At 39.1% G+C, this 15,619-nt stretch overlaps 1 protein-coding gene across 3 annotated transcripts; it reads left to right on the forward strand.

Annotated features, from left to right (window-relative positions):
• Positions 1-238: 238 nt before the first annotated feature.
• On the forward strand, positions 239-14,301 carry LOC102933024 (C-C chemokine receptor type 6). Of its 3 annotated transcripts, none has more exons than XM_037895144.2 (4): positions 239-346; positions 6,567-6,656; positions 9,076-9,151; positions 9,819-14,291. In XM_037895144.2, the coding sequence occupies exons 3-4, from the start codon at positions 9,143-9,145 to the stop codon at positions 10,902-10,904; spliced, it is 1,095 nt and encodes a 364-aa protein (XP_037751072.1). In that variant the 5' UTR covers positions 239-346; positions 6,567-6,656; positions 9,076-9,142; the 3' UTR covers positions 10,905-14,291. The 3 variants fall into 3 exon arrangements, with proteins under 3 accessions (XP_037751072.1, XP_037751071.1, XP_037751073.1); XM_037895143.2 differs by having other exon boundaries at positions 245-346; positions 6,567-6,667; positions 9,819-14,301; XM_037895145.2 differs by lacking the exon at positions 6,567-6,656 and having other exon boundaries at positions 287-346.
• Positions 14,302-15,619: the final 1,318 nt, after the last annotated feature.

Genomic DNA, 15,619 nt, shown 5'->3' on the forward strand with positions numbered 1-15,619 from the left:
AACCCAGGATCATCCCAGATTAAGCCTATGGGTTTCATCTGCATAACATGCACAGTATTTTTCTTACCTTTTATTTTCTCTTTGTTCAGTTCGTGGTGGCAGACAGCTCACCGGTGGTGAGATTTGACAAACCACAATAACCATATTAGCAAAATGAGAGTAAGTTTCTTTTTGAGCTGAAATATAAGACTGTGTGGGTGCCTCATTTGCATAGCATGCAGATTTTTAGTAAGATGTCTTAAAAAGAAAAAAACCCCTCTCCTTACAACACTTTGAAGAAGTCTGGTGTCTGCTCAAACGGCTGTCTGGACTTAATAAATGGGTCAAAAGAAGATGTGCAGTGGTGGTAAGTCAGACTAGCTACCTTAGCCAGTTAAAATTGAGTTAATTCTTCATTTTCAAAGTCTCCTTTTATTGCTGCTAATTGTGTCTATTACAGACTAAAAGTAAAAGCTACACTTTTTAATTAGGGAATATTAGAATACAGAAAAGAATCAGCAATGGTTTGTATAGTGTCCAAGCTGAACATCTGATCAGTCTACTTAGTGGGCAATAACCATCCCTCTTATTTTACCTAAATGTGTTTAGGGCTCAGATTGTAAATCTGTTATCTTCTCAAATAAATGTGTTAGTCTCTAAGGTGCCACAAGTCCTCCTTTTCTTTTTGTGAATACAGACTAACACGGCTGCTACTCTGAAACTTTTCTTTTTCTGACTTCTTATCTCCACCACTGTCACCGATTCCTTGTGTGGCTTTGGGAAAGTCATGGAACTACTGTGGGTCTGTTTTTCTGTTCGTAGCACAATGATGATGATAATACTTAATTACCTCTCAAGGTAGTTATATCATTGCTTTGTAAATGCTTAGAATGTCAGCCAGGACCTCATAGGGACGATTAAGCCCATTACTAGCAGCAGAATTCTTCATTTGGAAGTGAGCATCTGGACTGAAAACTAGCACATTTATTGAGTTATGTATCCAGGTTAGAAGAATATAAATCATTACCATATCCTGCTTACTTTACTCATGTGAGTAATCCCACTGAAGCTGATCAGACTACTCATACCAGTGAGGTGAGCTGGAGTTGGCTTTGTGTAATGAAGTCGGCTCTGAAAGAATTACAATCACCTTTTCATTCCCAAAGCTGTCAAAAGTTTTCTCATGGCAAGAAAGAAATGTTAAAGGCCCTGATCCTGCAATGCACTCTGTGAGCCAGGTGTCTGCCCGGGTGTGGCTCATGGCAGGACTGGGGCCAAATTTTAATGTGGAAAGCAAGATTGTTATGAATCAAGGGATCTGCTTTAGATATTAAGAGAAACTGCTTTTCTCTTTAGTAAGTTCCTTGAAGACATGCTATCACCCATAATAAAGACATGGTATAAATAACTGTCTGTAACTCCGTTTACAAATGCCTTGTAACAGGCAACAGAATTTCTTATTCAGGATTTTTAAAATATTTTATAATAATTTATTAGAAAGAAAATAATTTCTATCAGCATTATGAAAACATTTGCACATGCTCCTTTTATATAAAGTGTTAGTGAGTGAGGAGGTTATATGCTATAGTTTGATACTTCAGAAGCAAAATAATTTGAAATAAAACTAGTATTTATACCTCCAGAACAGTCCAGAAACCGCATTATAAGCCTGATCCAAAGTCCACTGAAATTACTGAAAGACTTCTATTGACTTCCGTGAGTTTTGGATCAGACCCTTTGGAAATGCAAGTATTCACTAGACAGCAAAACAGAATAAACAATCTAAAGAAAAAGTATTAGCAAATATGATCTTAAGGAAAAGCTTTTTTTTAACCAAGCTGCGTAATTTTTTGATTGTAATAACTGCAGGTTTCATTTGTTCTTAATAAAACAAGTTCAACAGCTGTTAAAACAGGCTTTTGGGGACCTAATTTACTTACAAGATTGTGAGAGTTTAATGATGAGTGCATTTTTATACATCATAAAACAAATACATTATATAGAGTAGATTATTGTATCTACAATTTATTTTTGTTTGCAATAAGTCGAAAGCACCCATCTACAAGTTCTGGGTACCCTGCCAGTTATCTAAACATACAAAACAAAAATGAAATATGCTCAGCTCATGAGTTCTATCTACCACACCATTAACACGTGCTTAAGTACTATTCCTCGTCAGACACTGGACAGTATCTCACTCCATCCACCCCTCTTCAAAAGCCAGATGAAACAAATGGGCCCTGACGCATGCCATGAAAGTCACTAAATCAGACTATTTCAGAGCCCTGGAGCCCTTCGGAATTCTGTTCGCCTGTTAGCCACCTTCTCTGTTATATCAAGGGTGAACTCACATCAGTACCTATACCGACCACAACTGTGGCAGTGTTTCACAGCAAGAGAGACTGTCACTCAGCTGGACTGACTCTCGATCATTTAGGGCTATCTCATTTAAAACCAGCATTGTTAAACCTATCTGTGAGCTCACAAGTAACCAGTGCAGATACCATTACACAGGCGTTACGTGCTTTCTGAAGGACACTGTACTTACAAACCAAGCAGCCACCTGCTGCACCAGGTTGTAGCTTACAAACGGTTTTAAGATGTAGTCTCATGTGAAGCGCACTGCAGTAATCTAACCTGGAAGTGACAAAGGCCTGGATAGTGGGAGCACACTTCCATACCGTCACAGCTGTCAAGCCAGGCATAGATGGTAAAATACCTTTGGAACCGCTGCTCCCACCCGATTTTCTAACTGCAGCTGTTGGCCTAACAAAGCCCTATGTTATAAGCTCAGGTGACTAAAGGCAATTGAACTTAGAAGCAGATATAATCTCTGCCACTTTTTGCAGTTGTTTCTCCCAGCCTACCAACATCACCTCTGTCTTGGCTGAGCCTCAATCCAGACATCTTTCTCTCTTCCATGCCTCAATCTCCACTAGACACTGGGTCAGTCTCTCAACTGTTTTATGACTTTAATAATCTGCCACAGGCCTATCCAAATGGAACTTTGGGTTAGGCAATACAGTGACAAGCATCTAAATTCATCCCCCAAATGATTCCGTTGAAGTCAATAGAGTCAAATCACAAACTAATTTCACCCCTTTTTTGTTCAACATGCATATTCACACACCAAAAACTGAAGGAAATGTTTTATTAGGTCTGTCAATTAATCGCAGTTAACTCACACAATTAACTCAAAAAAATTAATTGTGATTAAAAAATTAATTGCGATTAATCGCACTTATAACAATAGAATACCAATTGAAATTTATTAAATATTTTTGAATGTTCTTCTACATTTTCAATATTGATTTCAATTACAACACAGAATACAAAGTGCACAGTGCTCACTTTGTATTATTATTTTGATTACAAATATATGCACTGTAAAAATAATAAACAAAAGAAATAGTATTTTTCAATTCACCTCATACAAGTACTGAAGTGCAATCTCTTTATCATGAAAGTGTAACTTACAAATGCAAATTTTTTTTTGGTTACATAACTGCACTCAGAAACAAAACAGGGTAAATTTTAGAGCCTACAAGTCCACTCAGTCCTACTTATTATTCTGCCAATTGTTAAGACAAACAAGTTCGTTTACATTTACGGGACATACTGCTGCCTGCTTCTATTTACAGTGTCACCTAAAAGCGAGAACAAGTGTTTGCATGGCACTTTTGTAGCCAGTGTTGCAAGGTATTTACATGCCAAATATGTTAAACATTCATATGTCCTCTGGAATGGTGGTTGAAGCATTAAGGAACATATGAAACTTTATTGCACCTGGCACATAAATATCTTGTGACATCGGCTACAACAATGCCATGTAAATGCTTGTTCTTGCTTTCAGGTGACATTGTAAACAAAGAGCGGGCAGCATTATTTCCTGCAAACGTAAACAAATTTGCTTGTCTGAGCGATTGGCTGAACAAAAAGTAGGACTGAGAGGACTTGTAGGCTCTAAAGTTTTACATTGTTTTGTTTTTGAATGTAGTTATTTTTTGTACGTAATTCTACATTTGTAAGTTCAACTTTCATGATAGATTGCGCTGCAGTACTTGTGTTAGGTGAACTGCAAAATACTATTTTTTATTTTTACAGTGCATTTATAATAAAAGATAAACATAAAGTCAGTACTGTATACTTTGTATTCTGTGTTGTAATTGAAATTAATATATTTGAAAATGTAGTAAACATCCAAAAATATTTAAAATAAATGGTATTCTATTGTTTAACAGCATGATTAATCACCATTAATTTTTTTAAGTGCTTGACAGCCCTATTTTTTATCAGTAATAATGAAAATGTGTGCGTGCATATCTAGGGGAAAAAACTCTATTTCACTTGAAGGCTAATAAGAGAGTATTTGTGCTTGTGTCAGTAATGTTAGCAAAGGATTGGATTCTATCACATAATTCCAGTCAGGGCCTTTCATGCTGATATATGGAGAAAGGGACCTTAGAAACAGATCTAAGATAGTAACTGTAAATTATTATTGACTTTTGACATAATAGTTTGATCAGTTATTTAATGTTTGACACCATGCAATGTGTTTGATTCTGTGGGTTTGTCCTGTAGACAGCAGCCTGGCATCTATAAAATTATTCCAGTCAAAGAAACTCAGGTAGGGAAAAAGAAAAGGAGGACTTGTGGCACCTTAGAGACTAACCAATTTATTTGAGCATGAGCTTTCGTGAGCTACAGCTCACTTCATCGCATGCATGCTGTGGAAATCGCACAAGACATTTTATACACAGACACCATGAAACAATGCCTCCTCCCACCCCACTCTCCTGCTGGTAATAGCTTATCTAAAGTGATCATCAAGTTGGGCCATTTCCAGCACAAATCCAGGTTTTCTCACTCCCCCACCCCCATACTCACACAAACTCACTCTCCTGCTGGTAATAGCTCATCCGAAGTGACCACTCCCCCTACAATGTGCATGATAATCAAGGTGGGCCATTTCCAGCACAAATCCAGGTTTTCTCCAAATCCAGGTAGGGGGAGTGGTCACTTCGGATGAGCTATTACCAGCAGGAGAGTGAGTTTGTGTGAGTATGGGGGTGGGGGAGTGAGAAAACCTGGATTTGTGCTGGAAATGGCCCACTTTGATTTTCATGCAGGTTGTAGGGAGAGTGGTCACTTTGGATAGGCTATTACCAGCAGGAGAGTGAGTTTGTGTGTGTGGTTTTTGGAGGGGGGTGAGAGAACCTGGATTTCTGCAGGAAATGGCCCACATTGATTATCATATGCATTGTGAAGACAGTGGTCACTTTGGATGGGCTATTACCAGCAAGAGAGTGAGTTTGTTTGTGGGAGGGCGGAGGGTGAGAAAACCTGGATTTGTGCTGGAAATGGCCCAACTTGATGATCACTTTAGATAAGCTATTACCAGCAGGAGAGTGGGGTGGGAGGAGGCATTGTTTCATGGTGTCTGTGTATAAAATGTCTTGTGCGATTTCCACAGCATGCATGCGATGAAGTGAGCTGTAGCTCACGAAAGCTCATGCTCAAATAAATTGGTTAGTCTCTAAGGTGCCACAAGTCCTCCTTTTCTTTTTGCGAATACAGACTAACACGGCTGTTACTCTGAAACCTGTCAGGTAGGGAACCAACTTTATTGCTGTATGTTCAACTTCCAAAAAGAACTGTCACACCCAATATCTAGCATTTCTCCAAGATCTAGCCTCCTATTGATTTAAACAAAATTTGTAAGGCCCACTGAAATAGCGTCATCTGGTGAAAGCCAATAATATTACAAACTATGACAACTTTACACTCAGGACATTGAGTAAATCATTCATATTTGAGCGATTTATTTTTTGTTTAATTTCGTGTTACTGCAAACATTTGAATGAACATAAATGAATAATAAAATGCATGGAAATAAACACGGATATTATCCAGAATTCATACAACATAAAATCAAATCCTTCCAAGGCTAATTAGAACAAATGTTAACATTGTGCCTGAGCTATGACTATATAACTAGCAAAAGTGTGCACAAAAATAGGCGACAAAGATTTTCCTGTTTTGTCTGTGCAAGTGCACATTTTGCTTGAGTACAATTCAGGTACATCATTTGGAAAATTTAGAACCCAATATATAGTCAGATCTTGTGTACTTCAGAACATAGTTACTGTTCAGTTAAGTAACTAAGGTGGGCCCTGATCCTACAAACACTTCGATGTGTTTAACTTTATAGCCACTGCCAGTAACTCCATTGACTTCAGTTGGCCTCCCTGATGCATAAAGTTAAGCGCTTATTTGCTTAATTTTTTGCAGGATAGAGGCCATAATTCATGATATGTTCCAAGCACAATGAAACCATTTAATTAGATACAAGCCTATTCTCCATAGTTCCAATGCTAATAGGACCATTTAATAAAAACTATCAAAATTTTAATAGTGTCTAATGCCTGAACAAGTAACATCCAGTTCTGTCATCTACAATACACCTACAGCTGAATCTCTGCCTTTACATGCACAACAGATTATTGTTGTTGCATGTTAGGAGGAAGTGGTGATCATTTGAATTTAATCTGTACTTATAATAATGCTGCTATTTCTTGTTTCTCGAGTTCCTAATATTCGAGCGCATTTTTACTGAAGTTGAGGGTGAACCCATCAGAACAGAATACCTACTTCCTTTTTGCCTGGCGCATTTTTCTGTGAGTAATTGGTGAGTAATAAAATAAAACAAGGCTGTGCAAATATTTGAAAGGGACTCTGACCAAATCTGTTTAATCCATGCATCTGCAAAGTGTAAGAAGTGGAGCTGTGATGATTTTTAGCAATATTTGGAGGTTACTTACTGATTTAATTGAAGTATCTGAAATCTTCTTATCTTTCAGAAATCTATCTTCGTTACCCATGCTTATCATTTATCCACCCCATAAGACTCTTCTGTCTATATTGTTATAATTCCAGGTTATTCACTTGTTTACCTTTGCATCACATTAGTACTTTTGACAACTCATGTATTCGTTGATAGTGAAATGAAATATACTGAGGTACATGCACTGGAAAAATGGCATGTTGCTGGGTTTGTATTACATATAGCATATAGACAGTGTGTGTGATATATATAAGCACTATTAAAGAACTTATGTTTTTAGTGGATCAATATGAAAATGTACCCCTGATAATTACTTAATACAGTATAGAAAAATAGAGCCAGAAGCAGGCACACTAACCAATTACTATTATTAGTAACAAATTTTTGGTCTGAATTAGCTCCTATTGTAGTCAGCATGAAGTGTGGCAAGCCTGTGGACTCAGGATTAAATACTGCAGTCCTTATTCACCCCATTTAAAATGGGGCTTAAATTCTGTATCCTCACCAAACTGACAGAATTTACTTTTTATAATTTATGAGAGTTTTTCAAGTAAATCTGTTAATTCATTTGAGTTATAAACTTTTTTATATCACCACTTCTGATTTTTTGCTGCGGAGGGAGGGCTGAATCTAATCTTTAGGGTCCTTGGAGTTTGAGAATTGAGAACAGACTCACTTGCAGATTATTCCAAAATCTAAGGCATGGGTTATTTTTTTAAATTGATGTGTATGGTCTGTAAATACTTTGAGCCATAACTATTTCTATTTACTCTGCATGCAATTTTTCAATTTATTTGTTGTTAAATGCATTTTACAACTACTGTGGCAAATAATTGATTTCACAATGATTCATTGTGACAGAGTGTGTGGTTTTAATATATAATTGCAAGGTAAATCACCTCGGGAGAAACTGACAGAGATAGCATTGTCTTACATCTAGTTAATTCAAGGCTTCATTGGCTGAACTATAAGCAAGGACTCAGGTACAGCCTGTCTCCTGCATCTTGGTAAAACCATAGGAAGGAGCAGCTGTCCTGCATGCGAGTGCTGATAGCTTACAACAAACAAGAAAATCAGCTGGGACAATGGAGATTGGACAGTGGACAAATGACAATGGCTGGATGGAGACAGAAAGTGCATACTCAAGACTTAAAGGAGTAGCTAGAGACTGTGCGAGGGTCTTGAGAGTGGAGCTGGCCAGGAAGCAGAGTTGGGGAAACAGTAGAGCCTGTTAAACAATCACATCTGCTTGGTTTGAAACTTTATACTTCCAAGAAAGAGCTTTAAATAGTATTCAAGCTTCCTCTACCAGGTGCTCAAATCTCTTCAGGCTTCCAGGCTACTGCAGCTTCACAACTAAAACTTTGAGAAGCAGGCAAAGGAAGTTGGAGCACTGGTTAAAGCTTTCTCTAATGGGCGTGCCAAGTCTGAAACAGAGAAGACCATCTCCTCGGTCCCACACACAGACTAGCGTCTCTCTCCAGCCCCTTGACAAATGCGTCTGCAGTCCCCACAGCTCCATATGCAAAATTTTTTAAACCCAAATAATTCCTATACAAAAGAGTTTGTTAAATTAGAGTTAAGGTGTTTCCTCACAATAATGCAAATACTGAAAATCAAAGAAATCATAAGTTAAGGCAGAATTCACACAACTAATACCAGTCTCCAAGTGTTAGTCCACTACCGCTCTTCCTCACCAACACAAACACACTCAATTTCAGTTCAACAGTACTATCACCTTCAACTACAGCTGACCAGAGAACAATTCTGTTTCGCGGCAACCTGCTGAGGTGTTGAAATTAGTTTTTGTTCTGCACTGGCATGAAAGCAAAACCTTTCAAACATTTTCACAAACATCAAGGGAGAGTGCATGGGTCGGGCACTGGCCTGTGGTGGGGGAGACCCCAGCTTCAAGTCTCTGCTCCACCTGATTCACAGCAGAGTTTTTTTCCTCCCAGATCACTCTGAATCTGGCAGAGCAGGAACTTGAACCTGAGTCTCCTACACCACAGGCCAATGCCCTAACCACCAGACTCCAGAATACTGTACCAGACTCACTTTACCCTGCCTCAAAAAATTTCCTACCTTTTTTCAATGAAGACTTCATCAAAACTGGAACATCTCAATGAAAACAATATATTTTGATGAATTTTGTTAGTCTTGGTTTTCTCTGTTGCCGCATATTTCTTGTTTTGCTCTCTTGACACTTCCTGTTTTCCTCTCCTGATCCAATCCACTTCCCTCCTGCACAGGGACTCAAGAGGACACCAGAACTGTCCTCACCATTTCTTTTCTCATCAGAGGAAGCACGTCACGAAAATGAGTGGGGTAAGCAGTGTATTAGTGAAGTGTATTAATATACCAATGAAACAATTGATTTGGAAGTGGGAGTTCTATGAAGTGCTGGACAAATTGTCATGACCTTGGGAGTGATTGGCTAATAAGAGTTTTATTTGTGATGATGTGATGTTTCATAGACTGTGTTGTCACTGGATATCCTGCTGAAGTTTTTGTACGGAGTTCTGTGCACTATTCCAGAAGATTATTGCCATCTCTTACAGTTCAGTTACAATTTTATTACGCTCATTAGCCACCATATTTCCAGAAACTCAACAAACAATACTCCAAGGAGCACAGCACTAATTTGAATGCTAGAAAGAATGCTGATATTTCATTGGCTAAAGCACAAGAAAAACAACAAATACACTATGCTAGAAGAAAGACTTGTAAATATGGGAAAACAACATTCAAGGTTAGGGACCGTGTTATGTAAATGGTGGAGTCTTTTTAACTTGAAGTCTTTAAACCATGATTTGAGGACTTCAGTAACTCAGCCAGTAGTTAGGGGTCTATTACAGGAGTGGGTGGATGTATCTAAAAGCAGAATTTGATCCTTTATGTCTCATGCCATCAATTCTCCATTGTTTACGCAATAGAGAGAACTTGCAGAAATGAGCACTAATGTTTATGCTAACTGGCTGTATTGTTTTTGCAGGTAGAACCCAACTACACAGAATATCCAGACTACACATTTGATTATGATAAAATTACATCACCATGTGACAAGGGGGAAGTCAGAAACTTCACAAAAGTATTTTTGCCAATTGCATACTCAATTATGTGTGTCTTGGGCTTAGTGGGTAACATCTTTGTAGTGATGACCTTTGCTTTATATAAAAAAACCAAGTCTATGACCGATATATACCTCTTCAACATGGCCATAGCAGACATATTGTTTGTTCTCACTCTTCCATTCTGGGCAGTAAATTATGCTGCTGAAAAATGGATCTTTGGTGACTTCATGTGCAAAATTACCAGAGGTATTTATGCAATCAACTTCAATTGTGGTATGCTGCTCTTGGCCTTTATCAGTATGGACCGATACATTGCTATTGTACAGGCAACAAAGTCATTTAAACTTCGGGCTAGAACGCTAGCATACAGTAGACTGATCTGTTTGGTTGTATGGGTATCGTCAATTTTAATTTCCAGTTCCACTTTCATATTCAGTCAAAGCTACAGCCACGCCGTCAATGAAAGAGAAAAGATTTGTGAACACGGATCCAATACAGAGACCAAAGGCACTGTGTTGAAATTATTGCTGCTGGGTATGCAACTTGCATTTGGATTTTTTATCCCTCTGCTGTTTATGGTATTTTGCTATGCATTCATTGTCAAAACCTTGGTGAAAGCTCAGAATTCCAAAAGAAACAAAGCAATATGTCTGATTATATTAATTGTCATTGTTTTCCTGGTTTGTCAAGTACCATATAACATGGTTCTTCTTGTGACTGCCATAAATATGGGTAAATTAAATAAACAGTGTGATAGTGAAAAGCAAATAGTCTTTGCAAAGTACATTACAGAAGCCCTGGCCTTCTTCCATTGTTGTTTGAACCCAGTGCTCTACGCATTTATCGGGGTGAAATTTAGAAGTTACTTTGTGAATATGATGAGGGATCTGTGGTGCCTGAGATACAAAAAATACAAGACCAAGAGTTCAAGGATAAGTTCTGATACCTGTCACTCAAGGCAGACAAGTGAAATTATGAGTGACAATGTGTCATCCTTTACTATGTAATATGACTTCAACATTATTACGAAGGAGCTTTGATTATATTCATCCAACAATCCAAACCAATCTCATTATTCATGTCACAGCCAGTGATTTTGACTTTCCGACACCCTAAATAGTAGTTTCTATGATCTACAGCTCCCTCCATCAAAACTATTAACATAAACAGAAGAATGACGCGACTATGGAAAACTCGTATTAATCACTGTCTAGCTAATGTTTATGCTGTTTTCAAATACAGGCACTTAAAATCCTCCAGAGAGCTAAATTTATCAAGCAACTTCCTTGATTCTAATGAAAAATTGCAAGTTTGTTTTGAACATGGCCTTGGTATTTTGGTTTTAAAACAGGGCTCAACTCAGTATCTCATATCATAACAACAATTTTAATAGAATAACAACAATTTTAAAAGCATCAGAGAGGCAAATTCACCACCAACCCAACTCCATTTATACTTATGTTATTATTAATTATTTATATTGCAGTAATGTCTCGAGGTCCTGACTAAGACTGGGACCCCTTTCTGCTAGCATTGTACGTACACATAGTAAGAGACAGTCCCCGCACCAACGAGCTTGCATACTGAATAGCCAAGACAGAGAATGGGAAGGGACATGATCAAGCCCACATAGTAGGGCTGTGGAAGAATGGTCTCCTGAGTCCCCGTGCAGTGCAGTGCCCTAACTACTGACTGCTGCCTCCCTATATAATCGTGTCTTCTTATGTCAGCACTGAATTGTCCAGAGCCAATACTACCATGGCTACTGAAGGGACTAGTTTGTTTTTTTAAAACTACACACTGAAAGGTTTGGGAACATCTCCTCAGTTTTTATCATCTGTGGAACAGAAAATAAGGTTTATTTGAGAAGAGATATTTTCCTGATTTGGCAGTGGAACTTCAGGTTTTCGACTCTCCGAAACTGACCATTTTGTAAATTTGTCCTTGCGAAAAGCCAAAACACCACTCTGAATATTTTTCTGTTTGCTTTATTAAATGAAATTTTAAATTCACATGAGTGATTTCTGTTTTTCAATGAAGATGGCCTAACAGGGCAGTATTTGGCTCACTTGATACTCTGGTATTTTATTTTATTTTATTGGACAAACGACATGCAGAAAAATCCTGAAGTTGTTTCTCAGTCCTTATTAGTCATTAAAATTCCTGTTGGGCTCAATTGTGCTACCTGCTAAACTGATGCAAATCTGGACTAACTCCACAGACTTCAGAAATTACTCTGATATGATTGAGAGCAGAATTTGGTTCATTGACTGTAATGTAAAGTCTGCCAGAGTTAATACTGAGTAAGGACTTCAGTATTTGACCAGTTATGAATAAACCTTCAATACTTATACAATAAACTGTAAAATTATTAGTCAGTGCTGGAGAAATAAATTGGTTAGTCTCTAAGGTGCCACAAGTACTCCTTTTCTTTTTGCGAATACAGACTAACACGGCTGTTACTCTAAAACAGTACAACCTAATCATGATCCAGCATAAAACTGGGATACATCTTTTATGCAATTTAGCTATTTCTCACATTTTATATTTACACAAGTTTTCAGCAATAAAGATTCAGAATGAAACTTAACGGATTTTTTTAAGTTATGCACAACACTCAGGAAAATATGTAAATAACACAGCTACTTAAAATGGTTGTTACAGTTTCTTTAATACTTCTGTTTAGTTAATTAAAAGTTCTGTTTGTTATGGGAGCTCATAAAATTGTAACAGCGGTCAGAAGAGAATAAGAGAAGAAGTCCCACCCCTTCATAAATGGGATTGGTAGGAGAATATTCTAGACAGGAGCTTGGAATCTTGGAGGGAATGATTTTGGTTCTGAAGTGTAGCAAGCAATTTCAGTCTGAAATGGAGGGTTGGGGGCAAAGTGTAGAAAGGAGCAAAAGCAGCTGCTTTGCTTCAATCTCTACAAGCACAGCTCCTTTGCAGAACAGCTGAAATGTGGGGAAGTGACTAGCTAGATCCCGACAGGTGTCTGGGGAATAGTTTCTGCATGTGGACTGTTCCCTTCTCAGATCAGTATAAGTTCTGGCTTTGGCAGAGTAACTACCCTCGCATGATTCTAACTGGCTGCAGAAGGGGGAAGCAGGCTGGAGCCAGCAAAGTGCCTGCCAGGGCAGCATGTCAGGGCCAAGAGCTGTGCTGCTGGTGCTGCTGGAGTACTGAGGGAGAGCACAGATGGGACATGCTACATGGGGACTGTTCACGTTGGAGCAATTTATCGACGTTTGTAAAGTAGTTTGAGATTTTCAGATATAAATGTTGTCTATTTTTTTCTGACTTCAAATTTGGAAATTAGACATGGCTTTTATTGTTGATTAACTGTAAATTATACAAACATGATACAAATATATATCAATGTTTGTAAAGTAGTTTGAGATTTTCAGATATAAATGTTAAATCTGTTTTTTTCATAAGAACGGCGATATTGGGTCAGACCAAAGGTCCATCTAGCCCAGTATCCTGTCTTCCGACAGTGGCCAGTGCCAGGTGCCCCAGAGGGAAGGAACAGAACAGGTAATCAAGTGATCCATCCCCTGTCGCTCATTCCCAGCTTCTGGCAAACAGAGGGTAGGGACACCATTCCTGCCCATCCTGGCTAATAGCCATTGATGGACCTATCCTCCATGAACTTACCTAGTTCTTTTTTTTAACCCTGTTATGGCCTTGGCCTTCACAACATCCTCTGGCAAGGAGTTCCACAGGTTGACCGTGCACTGTGTGAAAAAATACTTCCTTTTATTTGTTTTAAACCTGCTGCCTATTAATTTCATTTGGTGACCCCTAGTTCTTGTGTTATGAGAAGTAGTAAACAACACTTCCTTATCTACTTTGTCTACACCAGTCATGATTTTATAGACACCAGTCTGATTTTTCTGACACTCTCTTCAAATTTGGAAATTAGATATGGCTTTTATTGTTAATTAACTGTAAATTATACAAACATGATACAAAAATACATATATATTAATACATATATTTACTCATATATAGCAAAGCATTCGTACTAGTAGACATTCCAGCAAATAAAACTTTGATAACTGATTGGCAGAAAAATAATACAGTTCCGTCTTCATTATCCTAACGTTAAATAGCTGAAACAGGGTCACTTCATTACATTGAAAATGCCTTATTCATCTTAAAAACTTTATTATAGAGCCTATACAATGTTTTTTCCTTCCCTTATCATTAGATACAAGATTTTGAAGTGTGTTTTGCTGTTCATAGTAGAAAATATCATTTAAAATATGTTTAATATTACATCTATGATTTTTGCAAATGAACCTGCAACTGTAACAAATTTCCTCGGTAGCGTTTGAAAAACCTGTATAAATAAGATATACTTCTTATTCTGTATATATTAAAAAAGATAAACTCCTTGTCAATGTTCCCTCTAATTTTTTTACATCCACCTGTGGAATTAATTTTGTTATGTGCACCAATATGGAGGTGATGTGTGGCGGGACTGGGGCCGAGGGGTTTGGGGTGCCAGAGGGGGATCAGGGCAAGAGGGTTGGGGTGCAGCGGGGATGAGGGCTCTGGCTGGGGGTGTGGGCTCTGCGGTGGGGCCGGGGATGGGTGGTTTGCAGTACAGGCTGCTCCAGGGCTGCAGTGGGAAGAGAGGACTCGCCCCAGCAGCCCCTGGACAGGGGAGAGGTGCCTCTTGCTGGCCGTGGCAGCTCCAGGGCAGAAGGAAAAGCGACTTTCACCAGCCGCGGCAGCTCCGGGGCCAGGGGAGAGGCATCTCTTGCCAGCCGCGGCAGCTTCAGGGCCGGGGCAGAGGCGCCTCTTTCTAGCCGTGGCAGCTCTGGGGCCGGGGCAAAGGCCCCTCCCGCCCCGCGCGGCCCTTGATAGAGGGAACTTAGCTCCTTATTGAATGCTGTGTGCTTTTCTTCACACAAATCCCATGATGGTTTGTGTATTATTAAATTGTGGCGCGTGACTGATGATTTTGAAACGGTAGAGGACCTGAGGAAGCACTCACAATCCTGGCACCACGTTTTGTCCCTGTGACCCATGTGCAGAGACCCTTCACATCTGGATCTGCTCCAGTCAGTATGGAGGTGAGGTGGGGTGGGAATGAGGGGTGGACAGACTTTGACACTGTCCCCTGGCCACAGAGGACAGGACTGGGGATCTGCAAGCAACAAGGCAGTAGGAGTGCAAAGACTGAGTAGACACACAGTATCCCTTCCGTAGCCTCTCCCTTCCTTTTAAAATAGCTCTGAAGGCAGTTGCTGGAAGGAGAAACTTTGCTGCCAGTGAGTCTGAGTGAATGGGGAGGGTCCTGGAGTAGGCGTGTAGACACAGAACCTCCATGCAGATGAAGCTGAGCTCCTCAGGATCACCAAAATCTGCACAGATGTCAAGGGATCCTGCAGGGTTTGTGTGCTTATCCTGTGTGAGTGTGTTTAAACTCTACCCCCTCAACAGAAACATTTGGAAGAAACTTTTTTGGGATTTCCTGATGGTGGGAATGATCTGGAGCCTAATGATTAGCATATTAGAAGCTGAAGGCATCACTAAACAGAGTACACAAAATCTATAAAACTCAATGCTATATTCCTTGCCAGACAGCTAAATAAATGGATCATAGTTTGTTTCAAAGACGTCTTTACACAGTGGTCAAGGGGCAGTAACAAAAATGCATACTTAGGTGCTTGATAAGCAGCATACAAACTGCAAGCCACCCAGAAGTCAC

The sequence above is a fragment of the Chelonia mydas genome, chromosome 3 (assembly GCF_015237465.2).
Source record: "Chelonia mydas isolate rCheMyd1 chromosome 3, rCheMyd1.pri.v2, whole genome shotgun sequence".
Taxonomy (NCBI): domain Eukaryota; kingdom Metazoa; phylum Chordata; order Testudines; family Cheloniidae; genus Chelonia; species Chelonia mydas.